The sequence below is a fragment of the Podarcis filfolensis genome (genome assembly GCF_964270895.1).
Source record: "Podarcis filfolensis genome assembly, chromosome: 5".
NCBI classification, from domain to species: Eukaryota; Metazoa; Chordata; class Lepidosauria; order Squamata; family Lacertidae; genus Podarcis; species Podarcis filfolensis.
The window spans coordinates 34,899,036-34,913,880 of NC_139608.1; the positions used below are offsets into that span (position 1 = coordinate 34,899,036).

The following is a 14,845-nucleotide window of genomic DNA, read 5'->3' on the forward strand; positions in this document are numbered from 1 at the left end:
TGTTCACTTGCCTTCCCAAATATAGAGTTGTTTCTTGCAAGGATGTGTACATGAGCTGATTTTTGAAGAAAAGAAATTACTTGAATAAAACCAGATTATTTTCTGCAGCATTTCAACTCACTCCTGTTCAAAGAGAATTAGATATCCTTCCATTCCAGAACCAATCTATCAATTTTGGGAAGGGCTGTAGCTCAGTAGTACAGCATCTGCTTTGTATGAAGAAGACCCCAGGTTTGATACCTGGCATCTCCAGGTAGGGATGGGAATGACCTCTGCCACAGACCCTGGAGAGCCATTGCCAGTCTGTAGAGACCGCCCTGAGGGCGATGGATCAACCAATCTGCTTCAACATCAGATAGCTTTCTATGTTCCTATGCAAGACACAATTCAGAATGAGCTGCAGAGCCTATATTCTGCAGTAACTTATCTGGCAAAGTCAACATCTACTGTTCTATGACACCCTAGAAGTACACTGTGAAAGAGCACCATGTTGCAGGTGCATAATGAAGATCCTCAAGGGAACAGTACAGTCTGATTACCCTTTACAGTTATTGACAAATTGTATCGGTTACAAAACTTGTAAAGAGATGCATTGTGTTTCCGAATCAGTAAGCTAGAAAAAACCCCCACAAAAATGTAATGCCAAAGTTCACTTATCAAAATTCCACATGCACAGGTTGGGAATAAGTGTAAGGCCCTTTGTGGTAATAGCAGATCTTATGATGCTCCTATACTTACTACTTTCTTGTTTTCACTGTTGTGAATACACCTTGCTTTGAACACAACCAGACAAATCAACCTACCTAGGACACATTCTCTCTTATGACGCTCATTCCAAGCCTTCACTTTACAAGTCTTGCTGCAGGTGTAGATCTCGAAACAGCGCGTGCATACTGAGAGGTTCACACCAACTGATCGTCCACATTGGTAGCAATATTTAAAGACTCTGCAAAAGAGAAATTATGTGGAAGTCAACGTCCGTGATATTTATATAAGTTACCTTGTTGGGATGGACATAGTAAGTGATTATGTGGCTAAGAAAGGCGTCGTTGAGAATTTATTTACTTACATTTTGATTTCTAGTACTACTCTTATCAAAAACATCTTAGACTCACTGCTGCAAACTCACACTCTCAATTAAGCACCTGCAAGTCTTGAAGAATTGTCTGTTTCTTCAACACATGCTGTCTATAGGCAACTGACCCAAATGCCGATGGTTCCGGTTTACTAAATGTTTTTTCTCCCAACTGGTAGTTTCACACCACTTTGGGAGTTGCCCGAAAAACTCTGTTAACAGGTAATCATAGTAAATTAAGTGAGCACTACATGTACAGGGCCGCAGAACAGGCCAATGTGGTTAGGCTTATTCAAGTGGGTCCAATGGGGAGAGAGAAACATTGCAAGACAGCGTGCCATATAGACATCTGTAAGCTAATATGGACAGTGTGAATTTACACTTTTATATGCTGATCTTACTTGGGTGCATCAGCGTCCATTGCTCCCGCTCCAGATTTCCTTCTTCCTGCACAACGACAGACATGCAAAAGGAGATATTAAATATTTTTTTACCTAAAGCCAGAGCGTGTATACACTTGAAAACAATTACTAATGTTTCAAATATCTTGGAATTTAATGAGTTCATTTCATCGATTGTTTCCTTCCTTATTTATTTCCTTACCAAAATTATATATCACTTGTTTGTTAAAATATATATGTTAAAAAACATTTAAATAGGTATTTTAAAATATCCAACAGTAAACAGTAGCTAAAAAGAAAATGCATGTAACTTGTGCATTATCTGGACAGGCTTGTGTAAAGAAAAATATTTTAAGGAGATGCCAAAAAGAGTACATGAAAAACCACCAAACAGAAAATGCATAAAGGATAAGGATCGTGACCACTGTGCAGCTCCTATAGTGTTGAGAGTACACCAACAATAGCAGGAAATGTTAGGAAGTACCCCTGAAATCAAGCTTTGGGTCTAAGAATAGCAGCCTGCACCAGAGAAGGGAAGTTCTGCTTTGGCCTGGAGTGGCAAGGAGAGAACATCCATTACAGTAACTCAGACAGGGCACGCTCAGACAAGCTGAGTTGCAACACTCTTCCTACTAAAGGCACTGATTGCTATCTTCTTCACTATAAATATTGGCTGTCCTCTCTTATCACTTGTAAATTTAATTTAAAGTTAAACAAAAGAGAATCAGACTCCTGGAAATGTTAAACCAAGACATGATCACCTGTCACCCTTCCCTTCTCCCCCATGCCCATATAACTAAGCCATGGTCTCCTACCAGAAAGAAGCAAAAAATATGTTAACCCCTTTTCTCCAACCCACCTGCACAGAATAAAGATGCATTTTTGAAGCCATTTTGGCAGAGATTTGGGAGTCTGGTTGTGATTCTTGCATTTCAGGGGTCAGACTAGATGACCCACTGGGTCCCTTCCAACTCTACAGTTCTGTGATCCTACCACCTCCACTTTCCCTGCCCAAATTTACTGCATCCTTGTTTTTCTACATGTTTTCAGGCATGCTTTTAAAATGACATATATAGTTAGTTTTAACCATTCTATTTATTTCAAACTCTATTATTCAACCTATTCTTATTGTGCCATTCATCGATTCTGTCTTAACATCATTAGCAAATATGCCAATTCCTTTTTAGTACAATAAAATTACTCTTGATTTAGCTTAAATGTCCTTGTTCACCCTTGGGGTGCCAAATTCTGGAATGCATTCAAGTCTCAGTGTCAAAAGATAAAAAAGGGGGGGTGAGGATTGAATGTGAAAACTCAAAGCTTACAAGCAAACTGTAGATTCCTAAAAATATCGTTATACTTCCAAAGGTTTCGCTTGGCCTCACCGTATTTGAGTCTTCGAATTTCCTCTCTATCCCACTGCTTTTCTCTCGACGTGACGCACTCTCGAAGCCGTTCACTGAGGTACTCCAACAACTTTTTACGGCTGGTGAAGGTTTCCCGCTCCGTTGGCGATAGGGCATGGTACGGTGTATGGAGCATTCTCTTATCCTGCAAAACACAAACACCCACAAGATGCCGGCGAGGAAGCAGATCTGTACCTTCCCAAAAATATACTTCCTTGTTATATTTGCAGGGAATGTGCGAGAGCGTTGTACAGGAAAACCACTATGACGCCAGTAAGATTAGCATTAGAACACCCTGTAAGATTGACAGTGTGGGACGCGGGTGGCGCTGTGGGTTAAACCACAGAGTCCAGGACCTGCTGATCAGAAGGTCGGCGGTTTGAATCCTCGCGACGAGGTGAGCTCCCATTGCTCGGTCCCTGCTCCTGCCAACCTAGCAGTTCGAAAGCAGCTCTAAGTGCAAGTAGAGAAATAGGTACCGCTCCGGCGGGAAGGTAAACGGCGTTTCCGTGTGCTGCTCTGGTTTGCCAGAAGCGGCTTAGTCATGCTGGCCACATGACCCAGCAGCTGTATACCGGCTCCCTCGGCCAATAAAGCGAGATGAGTGCCGCAACCTCAGAGTCGGCCACGACTGGACCTAATGGTCAGGGGTCCCTTTATCTTTAAGATTGACTGTGAAAGAGGCTGCCTTGGGAGGGTGGGGGGCTCTCCTTCACTGGAGAGAGACCAGATGGCCATTTGTCAGGGATGCTAAATTTGCATCATACATTGAACAGAGCACTGCTACGGACGATCTCCAAGGTACCTTCCAACTCTATGTCTTTATTATTTGTAAATGATCTCAAGTGTTACAAAAGCATCCTGGAGTCTCCTGTGATCCCTCCTTCCAAAGAAACTGAAGCTCGGAGTATTTTCTGCTCCTAGAACTTCCATACCACTTGGGAAGCGGAACACACTTAACAGAACTTAAAAGCCCCCAGCCAGACATCACCAAGTGCATGGGGCTCTGGAACCCATGTGTCCTTATTGCTCAGTGGTGATGTCTAGATTACTTGCAGAGTAGGCAGGTCCGTTGAAGAAAAGAGGCTTCCAGCCTTTCGACCACTTTCTGGTGGATGGAGCGGTCCCCAAGAATACAGACACTGGCCAACCCTGCCCTATTCCCTAGGTCAGGAAACACAACAGCCAACTCAAAAAAAAAAGTAATAATCCAACACTTCCTCTTACCCTTACTTTACTATGTCATTTGAAAGGAGCAAGGACTTATGGGGGCTCTTCTTTTCACAAGAATATGCTTACTCTCATAACTCAGTAATAACCAGTGAAATACACTGCACAAGTCATGCATGCAACTTGGAAGCAAGTTTCAGAAACAGCAAATTATAAAGATAGACAAATGTATATAACTTTTTATATAATTATAAATATTGAGAAATAAATACACACACATATACAGAGAGTGGGAGTGAGAGATTATATATATATATATACATGTTGACAGAGAACAAAAGACATGTTCACACATAGGAAAGAAATGTACATGCAGCTTGAGTTGCACTTGTTTTCCTCGTAGCCATTTCCATCAGCACTGCTCTGCTAAATAAGTGGTACTCCTAATGCAAATAGGAACTCTAAAACAGTTAAACTCGCCCTCCATGCCTGCTATCATCCCCCAAGCCATCAGCCGTTATCTGCATTTTAAAGAACATGTACAGTAAATGCAAGTATGTTCTTCATGTCACATTAGGTTGGTCCTGAAAACCACTTTTCACCACCCACAACCTCTGATCTTGTAAGGTGATTGCTACTAATAATAATTTAAAGGGAACCTTGCAATCAAGTGTGAATTCATTTTCTTTCCAAAGGCAATGTCTGATCAAAATCTCTGTAAATCTTTGTGGAAGTAAAAGGTCAATGGAAAGATGAATTTGAGTTCTAAGGAAAATGAGAACAGATGCTAGAGCAATCTGTGGCACTTGGAATTGATTTCTTTTGTCAATTATAGAAGCAAAGTTCACATATTTTTAACATGTTTTTGTAGTTCGAGGCACTGAAAAGATACCTGATAGATTCTGAAATGTGCATAGTCCACCACTGTTCCCACTGCAGTTCTTGTCTCATCCCCAATGGTAATTGGCATCAACATGTCTGCACCTCCTGCTATTAGAGAATTAATCTGGGGAAACGTGGGAAATAAAATAAATAAATAAATGCAGGCCATCAAGAAGCTCATGCGACCACTCCCTTAAGTACCACATACAGCCCAAAACAGACTTCAGAGTTATGGTCACAACACTTTCTTTACAAACAGTGGATATACAGTGACTAGACTCAGTAGTTGCCCAGTTATTTGGGTGGCAAGGCAGAACTCAAATCATTCAGAGGGCCACTTTTATTTTTGATTTGTTTATCACTAACTTAAAAGCACGCTTCACTACATTAACCACATGAAAGCATTTTTTAAAATAATAATTTCAACCTAAACATTTTCATTTTCACCAATCATCAGGAATCTTCTTTCCTTTTGAGCCACATTGTATGCACACTTCTCTTTCTGTAACACTACAGATCTCTGAACCTCTGTCTTCGAACCCTCCCTCCTTCCTCACTTCACTCAACAGCACACTATGTATATCAGCACACCCCATAACACGTCATCTCACTTCTTCACCATCAAAAGTCTGCACCCCACTTTTTAGCCCCTCTTTTTCTGTTTCCCCCTCCTCATACGTCTCTCTACAACTCCTTTTCTCAGTCACCTCCTCTCCTCTCTCTGCACCACTCAGCACTTCCACAGGTCCACTTGCACCTACATCTCTGCTACCTCATTTTTCTCGCTCTTTCCCCACCCGCAGGTATCAACGCTTTTCTTACCAATGCAATCTTACTTGCTAGCGTCCTCTTAAATTCATAGGTTGTGTTAGCGACAGCACACAGGGCACTTCCAACTGCTTGGCCTAGTGGGAGATTTGGTTCAGCTCCACCAGCCAGAAGCTCAGCCACTGCCTGAATAATGCAGCACAAAGAAAAATCTTGGAAAACATCTCAATATACACGTTACCACTTAATGTGACCTCAAGGATCCGCTAAATCAGAACAGCATTTAACAGAATTTACGGTCGTTCTGTCTTAATCTCGCTGCTGGTGCAAGCATGGCTAAGAAACAGGGCAAGGCTAATTCGATGGATGAAGCAGGACCGGCTGCCCAGATTCCTCCCTCCCCTTGAGAACAAGACCTCCATTGCCATCACCACACCACCTTCTGGAACAAAAGTAGCAGTCGAGGTCTGAGCATGTCTGCTGATGGTGAGGAATCTGGTGAGAGGTTGAAATAAAAGGGAACGCTTAGTCTAAACAGAAGCAAAGGTTAAAGGGAGACATCATAGTGGTCTACAAAAATTTGAAGAGCTCTCATGCAAGAGATGGAGACTTGATCTCTTTTGCTCCAGTGGGCAGGACTATACTGTAGGGTGGAAATTTCAGGGAAGCAGAATTCAGGTCAATATTAGGAGAAACCTCTTGGTAGGAGAGACTGGGAGCCTCAGAAGGTTGTGCGTTCTTCACTAGGTGTTTCTAGGGGTTCTAAGTAGAGACTGAATGGCGATCTGCTAAGATGCTGTAGATACAGGATTGCTGTACTGAGCATGAGGTTGGACTGGATACCTTCTTAAGCCTCTTCCAATTACAGTCATACCCTTGGAAGTCGAACGGAATCCGTTCCGGAAGTCCATTTGACTTCCAAAACATTCGGAAACCAAAACGCCGCTTCTGATTGGCTGCAGGAAGCTCCTGCAGCCAATCAGAAGCTGCGGAAGTCCCGTCGGACATTTGAGTTCCAAAGAACATTTGCAAACCGGAACACTCACTTCCAGGTTTGCGGCGTTTGGGAGGCAAAACGTCTGAGTACCGAGGCGTTCAGGATCCAAGGTACAACTGTATATGATTCTATGAGGCAGCTGCCCGCAGTGTGGTCAGAGTAGGGTGCTCTGCTAATTGAAGAATTTCTTCCCATTGTAAATAGCAGGCATGTTGTTTGGGGGGTGGGGGGTGGATTCTGAGTGGGACCCCAGTGGGAACAAAAGTCTCACCACCCTGCAAAGCACATCCTGATGTGCCTATGGGGAGGGGCGCTTGTACCAGCCATGTGTTAAATAAATAAATAAATCAGCCACACAAGGCCAAACCGTGTGAATAAAATGAAATGTACTTTGGCCTTAAGTCACAGCCCTTTACCATTGTCCTCATTCCTCCAACCCAAATCCGATAATGTTTTTAATGGTAATATTGAAGTCTGCATCAATATACTAGCAAAACTATGAAACTGGGCAGGTTATAAAAGTGATTTATTGTTTGTGCTATAGGGATTTGTAACCTCCTAGAGCCCTGTAAGATTCTGACAAAGGTTAGAACTATATATAACTCAGTTATATAACATGCACATTTTCCCTTTTACAAGCTTCAAATAAGATTGATTAAAACTGTCCACTTGCAACTGATTACTGTTTAAATAAGAACTGGAATCATCCATCTGATGTGGCAACAATGTCCGCAGATTTTTTCAAAGTATAAATATGGAGGGAGGGGAGGGGAGGGAAGATAGCATACCTGATCATTTCCACTAGCTATAGCCAGAGAAAGAGGGGAGTGGCCACTCCACAAGACATTTGGATTTGCATTGTGTTCTAAAAGAAGACGAACAACTCTGCTTGCATTCTGGAAGAGGAAAATACAATTAAATATGATCAATAAAAAAGAAACTTTTTTTAACTTAAATAATGGATCGACTTTTTAAAACGTAAATTACGTATTTAAAATAAAATATGTTAAGACAAAGACATGCCTGCATCTCTAATTGTGAAGTTAAAAACTAAGCTAATTTGACTGGGTATTTACCAACATGCATACTGATAAGTTTCAGTTCAGAATTACATAACAGAAGTTATGGATTTGATGCAACGAATCCCAACAGTATAGAATTAAACCTACTCATATAGACATAAGAAAAAATGGACCAAACTGCTATAAACAAAGAATGCCCACAATTACAGATAGTTAATTAGAGGTAAAGTTGGGTTATTGACTTTTTATTTACGTAACCGATGGCAGTAATACAAAACTGCCAAGTAAGAAATCTATGTCAATGAAGCAATCAGCTCCGAAATGAGACAGCATATTGGGCACAACACAAATACAGCTGATTAAATAGGACCTTCCAGTTCTGTTAATCTACAGAAGACTCAATCATTAACTGTAATTAACAAATAAAAACCTTAATTGTTCAATGAGAAATCTCTAAATGCTTCAAATATGGTGCTCAAATGTATTTAACATTTCCCATTTTCTACCACATAACAATTATCACCTGCTATCCCTCCAGCTGGCCTGAGGTCACAATCCATGCCCATTTACCTGAAAATAAGTCCAGCTGAACTCACAAGGACTTGTCCTCTTGGACCTATAGAGTTTACTATCTATTGTAATTTCAATGAGATAATGATTTCCCATCATATCTCTTTTCAACCACCACTCTATTCAAACTCTCCAAAAGTAGATAGAAAATAGGAATGGAAATTGAGAGGAAAAGAGGGAGACTTAAGAAGTGTCAAAACTATTCACATTCATTCAGGTCTAAAATTGGAAACTAGATTTTCCAAAAGCTTTCTCCCCAAATGTATAATTGCTTTCTGTACAGTTCTGGAACTGAGAGATCTTCGATTTGCTTTCATCTCAAAGGGAGTATTTTGCCCTTTAAAGTTGAAAATTCTATTAAAGCAGGCCATAAGACCCAGAGTTTTTGTTATACAACAGATCCTATACAATAGGTTTGGATAAAAACAAAGATCTTCCTAAAACAAACAAACAAACATAACAGTGACCACCAGGTGACAGAGAAGGGATCCAGAACAGGACTTCAGTGCTGAAGGAAAACAGAAACAACTCTTTCCCCCAGGCTGCTTTCTAGTTCATAAAATCATAGAATTGTAGTTGAAAGAGACTCCAAGGGTCATCTAGTCCAACCCCTTGCAATGCAGAAATAAAATAAAGTTTGAATAAAAGTTCAAATTGCATCCTGCACCCAAACTGTTCACCCCATGGGGGAGACATATAGATCTCTCAGTATGTTTTCCCTTCTAGCTCAAATAGCAGTTTTAGATATTGATTTAAATTAGGAAAATAACTTGGGTGGAACGGATTAACTGCTCTCCGTCTGTCAAACCTATTTGCCACAAACACATACACAAGTGCTATTAACTTTTTTAAAAATCCACAGGAGAGCCACCATTATGTAACTTCTACATTAAATCTAGCTTGGCCCTGTCTCATTTGCGGTCAGAAGTCTAGACAAGTGTTGTAACCAAAGCTAGATGATGCCTCCATTATAACAACATCATATTTGCACTTACTCTCTGTTCCAAGACTGGCTTAGATGGCTTAACCCTGCCATAGGTCCTGTCATTGTATGGCGATGCAGCAGAATGGGCAATGAGACCACCATTTGAAGGACAGTAAGGGCAAGAAGGACCTCTAAAGCTGTTGCATGCTTTCAGCCCAATCCTAGGATTGCCTCTCATGTTACATAGGAACAGCAGATGCAGAATTGTCTCACAAATTTGCTATGCAAACTTCTTGTGTAATGTGAAAACAGAGCAAATTCTATTTCTCCTTCTTCCTAAGAAAACCACTTATGTAAGCAGTTCTTAGACTGCAGGCAGCCAGCTAAAGAAACTGCCAGATTGGCTCTAGTTATATACGACAGCCCATTTGTAGCTGGCTGGATAAGAATTTAACCAGTAATCTTTCATATTAGCTGTGCTGGTCCCTCCAAACTACAAAATAAATGCTATTTGGTTCTTAATGTTGAACTTTTACTTAAAGCAGTACTCAGGACTTTTCCCAAACTAGAAAGGGGATGCTGCATTTTAATTTAATGAACTGCTAAGGGCCTCTAGCGGTCAACGCTTGTGACTGCTCCATTGTTGCCCTCACCATAGTTCTGATACACTGCCCAAAGCATAATATCCTGTCCCGATGTAATGAGTAGGAGAACTATCATTGCAGCAGAATGAATAGCAATCTGATGTTTATCTTTGCGGCGGGGGGGGGGGTAAATTGGGGAGACATGCAATGGAGACAGAGTAAGCAGCATTCAAACAACCAAATCAAATATTTTTAAAAAGCAAAAAGATCCTTGAAACAATGAGAATGCCTAAGGGATGTCTATAGCACATATTTTGATTTGTAAATAACTATCTGAGCTCTTCAATATTAAGTGTTCCAGCAAGGGACCATCCGGATTAAAAACTATCTAAAACAACAACAACAACAACAACTTTTCAAAGGGTTACAAAATGGTTAAGGGAATGGTTAAGGCTGTTCAGTCAAGTCAGCCTGTGTGTGTTTAGGCACATACACAAACACATATCATCATCATCATATTTATATCCTACCGTTCCACCAAGGAGCTCAAGGTACATGGTTCTCCTTCTCCCCATTTTATCCTCACAACAACCCTGTGAGGTAGATTAGGCTGAGAGACAGTGGCTGGACAAAGTTCAACCAGTGAGCTTCATGGCTTAGTGGGGATTTGAACCCTGATCTCCGAGGTCCTTGTCCAACACTACACTACAGTTGTAACTGAGTAATTACCATTCAAAACATGCAGATGCAAGCAAGCCTATTTGATCTGTGAGGTTTTGTTTCATGCTACAAAAGAAACCAGTATTTTATCATTTGAAAAGAAAAAGTGGTATACTGAGTTGTATTTTCAGAATGTGTTTAATGATACATTTCTGTTATTTAAAACAATTTTAAAGTCTAACGAAAAGACAGTAAACGGTTTATGTGCTCACTTTGGGGCAACCAATTCAGACTCCTGGTCAGCCAACAGCGATTGCAGATCTTTGCCCATATATACATACTAAGGATTAGTTTTAATACAGCAGGAGGGGTGCATGAGCTACTGGACTTCAGGTTTTATTATCAGACCCTTCATTTCCATATGTTTGAAGAAGCTGGAAATATGTGATTCCTTCTTTTAAAACATAAATTCCTTACTAATGTAACACCTGAAGACTACACAAGTTAGTGAAGAAGAGCTTTCAGGTTGAAGAAGAAAGATTCCCACAGCTATCACTTACCTCATAATCATCTTCCCTCTCACATGCAATATGAAGAGGAGTCCTCCCACCTTCCTCTGGGATAATGGCACATTCTTTGTAGTAGTTTTTGGGTGGTCCCATTTCATTATTCATCTTAATCATAGATATATTTTCAGTAAGCTCGTTCTGCAAGTAGAAATGGGAAAGAAAATCACCAGCGTAGAAGGCTGCAGGCACCTTAAAGAGACACACAGTCTGCTCCCCGGAGTGAAACAGGAACTATCCTCCCTAAACTATGCCCAGTGGGAGTTCATAACCTGTTATGAAAAGTTCACTGCTTCTCTCAGAAATCTGCACTTCTTAATCATTCTGAAAACACAGTTAAAAGGCATTTCTACATACTCTCCAGTTATGAGCTGTACAGTGCTTATTAACATAGGCCTTTTACTGAGTCAGACCACTGGTTCATATAGCCCCACATGGGGGAAATTTTGATTTTTAAGGGGGGCAATTCAAGAATGAGTTATTAATAGGCCTTTTAGGCTTCCCTCCACATGAATAGGAGTTCACTTTTTGAGTAATAAGAATTATATGTCATGTGGGGGGCAATCAGGAGTTTAGATGCTTAGGTGGGGCATGGCCAAAAAAAAAGTTTGGGAACCACTGATCTAACCCAATGCCACCAGTGGACCTAGAAGGTCTTGGGCTGAGATTTTTCCCAGCCCAGCTGCCTGGGGTCCTTTTAGATGCAGATGTTAGTAGGTTGCCTAAGAAGTTCAGGAAAAGAAAAGTAGAGCCAGTCAGACTCAAGGCATTCTGTATACAGTACATTTGGAACTGCCCCCACTTCCTGAATATGTTGCTGTGACCGCATTTGCTACAACGTTTCTTTCTAAAAGTACTGTTTCAGGATAAATAGAACAGTTCTTAGGATACAAGTCAATTCCTTGCTCCTCTCTGGCATAAGTAAGAAGGTTGGAATTAAACGGACATACCTTATATGAAGTCCTACCAGGCCCATATATATCATTCTCATCCTCTGCCCTTACATTAGGATCTGTAGCTGAATGAAGTAGTGAACTTGTTATTTCAACCCCTTCTTCACCAGGAAGAGCAGCAGCAATATGAAGAGGAGCTGTGCCTCCAAGCTAAAAAAATATGCTATATTTAATATTAAATCATAAGTTACAGAACATCTCACTACTGTGCATTCCTAGCATAATATGACAGTGAGCCATTCTAGCATTCAATGTCACCGTTAAAATTTCAGCTCAAATTGAAGACACCTAATTCCCAGGTAGCATAAATATCTGAGGAGTGCATATCAAGAAGCAAAATGCAGTCAGAAATAACTGCTAACTGCAATCAGAAATACAATCACCTTCCACTGGATGGAATGGTTAGGCTGTATGAAATTTAAAACCAGTCCAGGCAAGATGGGTTCATAAGGAAATATCTCTGTCCCTTAGAGCCTATGTCAAAGCAGCAAATCCACTCCTCTAGCTGGGCCCTTTTTGGAGGGAAGTTCCTTGCTGAAGTTCTGAAAAAACAGAGATTTAGCACATGCCCAGCACATGGTGCATCATCCTAGCACCAAGATCAACTGAGGATACAGATGACTTGGTCCAACTCAACTCATATACAAGACACCCCCAAATTCCAATTAAGTTTTCATTATTACCGACATTCATTAAATTCCTCTAAAATCTCTCTATTCTAATGTCTAGAGATAGGAGAGAATTGTTGCAAACTAGTTACAATCAGCAAAAAATACTTTTCTTCTACACTGATAAAACTAGAGGGTGGAACCCAATGCTGCCCTCCCACTCGCAGAAAAGCTGAAGAACATCTTCTGATCCAGTGGAGGCATTTGCTAAGTAAGATGAGAGGAGGTAATCTTCTCCAATTTCCCCGCTTCCTGCTGCAATCCTATGAACCCCCTGAAAATTTGTTCCAGAGGGTTGTGGATCAATACAGAACAGCCTGGAAGATGATGCAGGGGGCTACAGGATTAATCGTGGTGTGTGTGAACGCCTCCCCACCTCTTCTGTTAGCAGATAACTCAAAAGGATTTAAAAAACCCACTCTGCAATGTTAAGATTAGCATTAGCTTTCACTCATTAAGAATAACAGACTCACAACACAGGCCTACTATACAGGTTTACTCTGAAGTAATCCCCACTGTACTTGTAGGATTTCAGCTCCAGTGGCGTAGCGTGGGGGTGCAGGGGGGGCCGGCCGCACCGGGCGCAACATCTGGGGGTTAGGGTTAGGGGGTGCAAATCCACGGGTTAGGGGGGCACAAATCCATGGGTTAGGGGGCGCAAATTACTTGCCTTGCCCCGGGTGCTGACAACCCACGCTACGCCACTGTTCAGCTCAATAGATTTATCACATGAATCAGAGTAACAGGATAGTGTGCTGCAGCTGACTATGAGCTATTTTTGATGCGGTGGGTCCCGAGTTCTGTACACTTGCATAAAGGTAAACGTAAAGGTACCCCTGCCCGTATGGGCCAGTCGTGTCCGACTCTAGGGTTGTGCGCCCATCTCACTTAAGAGGCCAGGGGCCAGCGCTGTCCAGGGACACTTCCGGGTCACGTGGCCAGCGTGACGAAGCTGCATCTGGCGAGCCAGCACCAGCGCAGCTCACGGAAACGCCATTTACCTTCCCGCTATAAAGTGGTACCTATTTATCTACTTGCACTTAGGGGTGCTTTCGAACTGCTAGGTGGGCAGGAGCTGGGACCGAAAGACGGGAGCTCACCCTACCGCGGGGATTCGAACCACTGACCATACGATCGGCAAGTCCTAGGCACTGAGGTTTTACCCACAGTGCCACCCACGTCCCCAGCCGTACACTTGCATAAGACACCAAAACTCATACAAGAGCATTTATGCCATCAGTCCAATCACTAACTTAAATTCTAGTCTCTCTTCTTTAATGAGAATTATCACACACAAATAAGGTTTCCCTACTCTGGTCGGAAGTCGTATATCAGTCCTTGCTCCAGCTTCTAAAAGAAATCTCACTGCATCTGGATCTGCAGCTTTAACAGCAAAGAAGAGGACATACATAGGGATTCTGCACATATTGGGATCTGCACCTCTCCTGAGCAACAGCTTGATAGTAGCCAGTCTCTTTGCGTGTCTAAAAACCAGCAGAAAACAGAACCCCATTAATTGTTGAAAACTTTGATAAGTGCAGTGTTGCTAAACCTGAAGGTGAGGGTGGTAGAACTGTAGCTGTTCTGCAAGTGATGCAAACAGCTACAAATATATCATTGCTGTAATCAATCCCAGCCTTGCATCATCTCTGGCCTTCTCTTACCATGCAAATCCGCTGCAGATCCGCTCGCGCTCCATGGAGCAGACGCTGGTGCCACTCGTGGCGCAGGTAGCAAGCGAATTGCAGTCGGTGGGTCTGTCCTTTCTGCCGGGGTCTGTCCTTTCTGCCGGAATCCCCTCTCCCTGCTTTCCTCCTCACCCACCCACCCCAGTCCTGATTTATAGGAATGCAATCCGGAGCCGCTCCGAATCAGGGCTGCCTCCCCCAGGGTGGGCTTTATGCATGCAGAAGTCCCAGTTTCTACTTTCGCCCACTGCTTGGCCATCACTTTCCCGGGTAGAGTTTTAAGGTGTTGGGGGTTTGGTGGTGGTGGTTTTTTGGAGGGAGGGTGTTTGCATAAGGCATGCTGAAGCCGCCGGGAGATGCGTGCCTTGCCTGCAAAAACCCTCCAGATTTTATTATCTCGCCACCGCCACCTTCACCCGTTTCCCCTCCCAGCCAAGAAACTGCAAGGAGCATGAGGAGAGAACCTTTTGGAATCCCAGCCTGGCCTTTGTTGTGCTTTGCTTTGTGTTT

The 14,845-nt window shown here is 42.2% G+C and overlaps 1 protein-coding gene across 10 annotated transcripts in view; it reads right to left on the bottom strand.

Moving 5' to 3' along the window:
* ANKMY1 (ankyrin repeat and MYND domain containing 1) overlaps window positions 1–14,845 on the bottom strand; it is a 45,071-nt gene that overhangs the window by 8,731 nt on the left and 21,495 nt on the right. For all 10 annotated transcript variants that reach the window (XM_083613719.1, XM_083613721.1, XM_083613722.1 and 7 more), the window contains 9 exons: window positions 13,960–14,131; window positions 11,977–12,129; window positions 11,021–11,167; window positions 7,488–7,595; window positions 5,757–5,888; window positions 4,945–5,058; window positions 2,862–3,027; window positions 1,477–1,522; window positions 804–946 (listed from right to left, as the gene is read on the bottom strand). In XM_083613719.1, coding sequence (XP_083469845.1) covers window positions 804–946; window positions 1,477–1,522; window positions 2,862–3,027; window positions 4,945–5,058; window positions 5,757–5,888; window positions 7,488–7,595; window positions 11,021–11,167; window positions 11,977–12,129; window positions 13,960–14,131 — 1,181 coding nt within the window. The remainder of the gene's footprint in view (window positions 1–803; window positions 947–1,476; window positions 1,523–2,861; window positions 3,028–4,944; window positions 5,059–5,756; window positions 5,889–7,487; window positions 7,596–11,020; window positions 11,168–11,976; window positions 12,130–13,959; window positions 14,132–14,845) is intronic.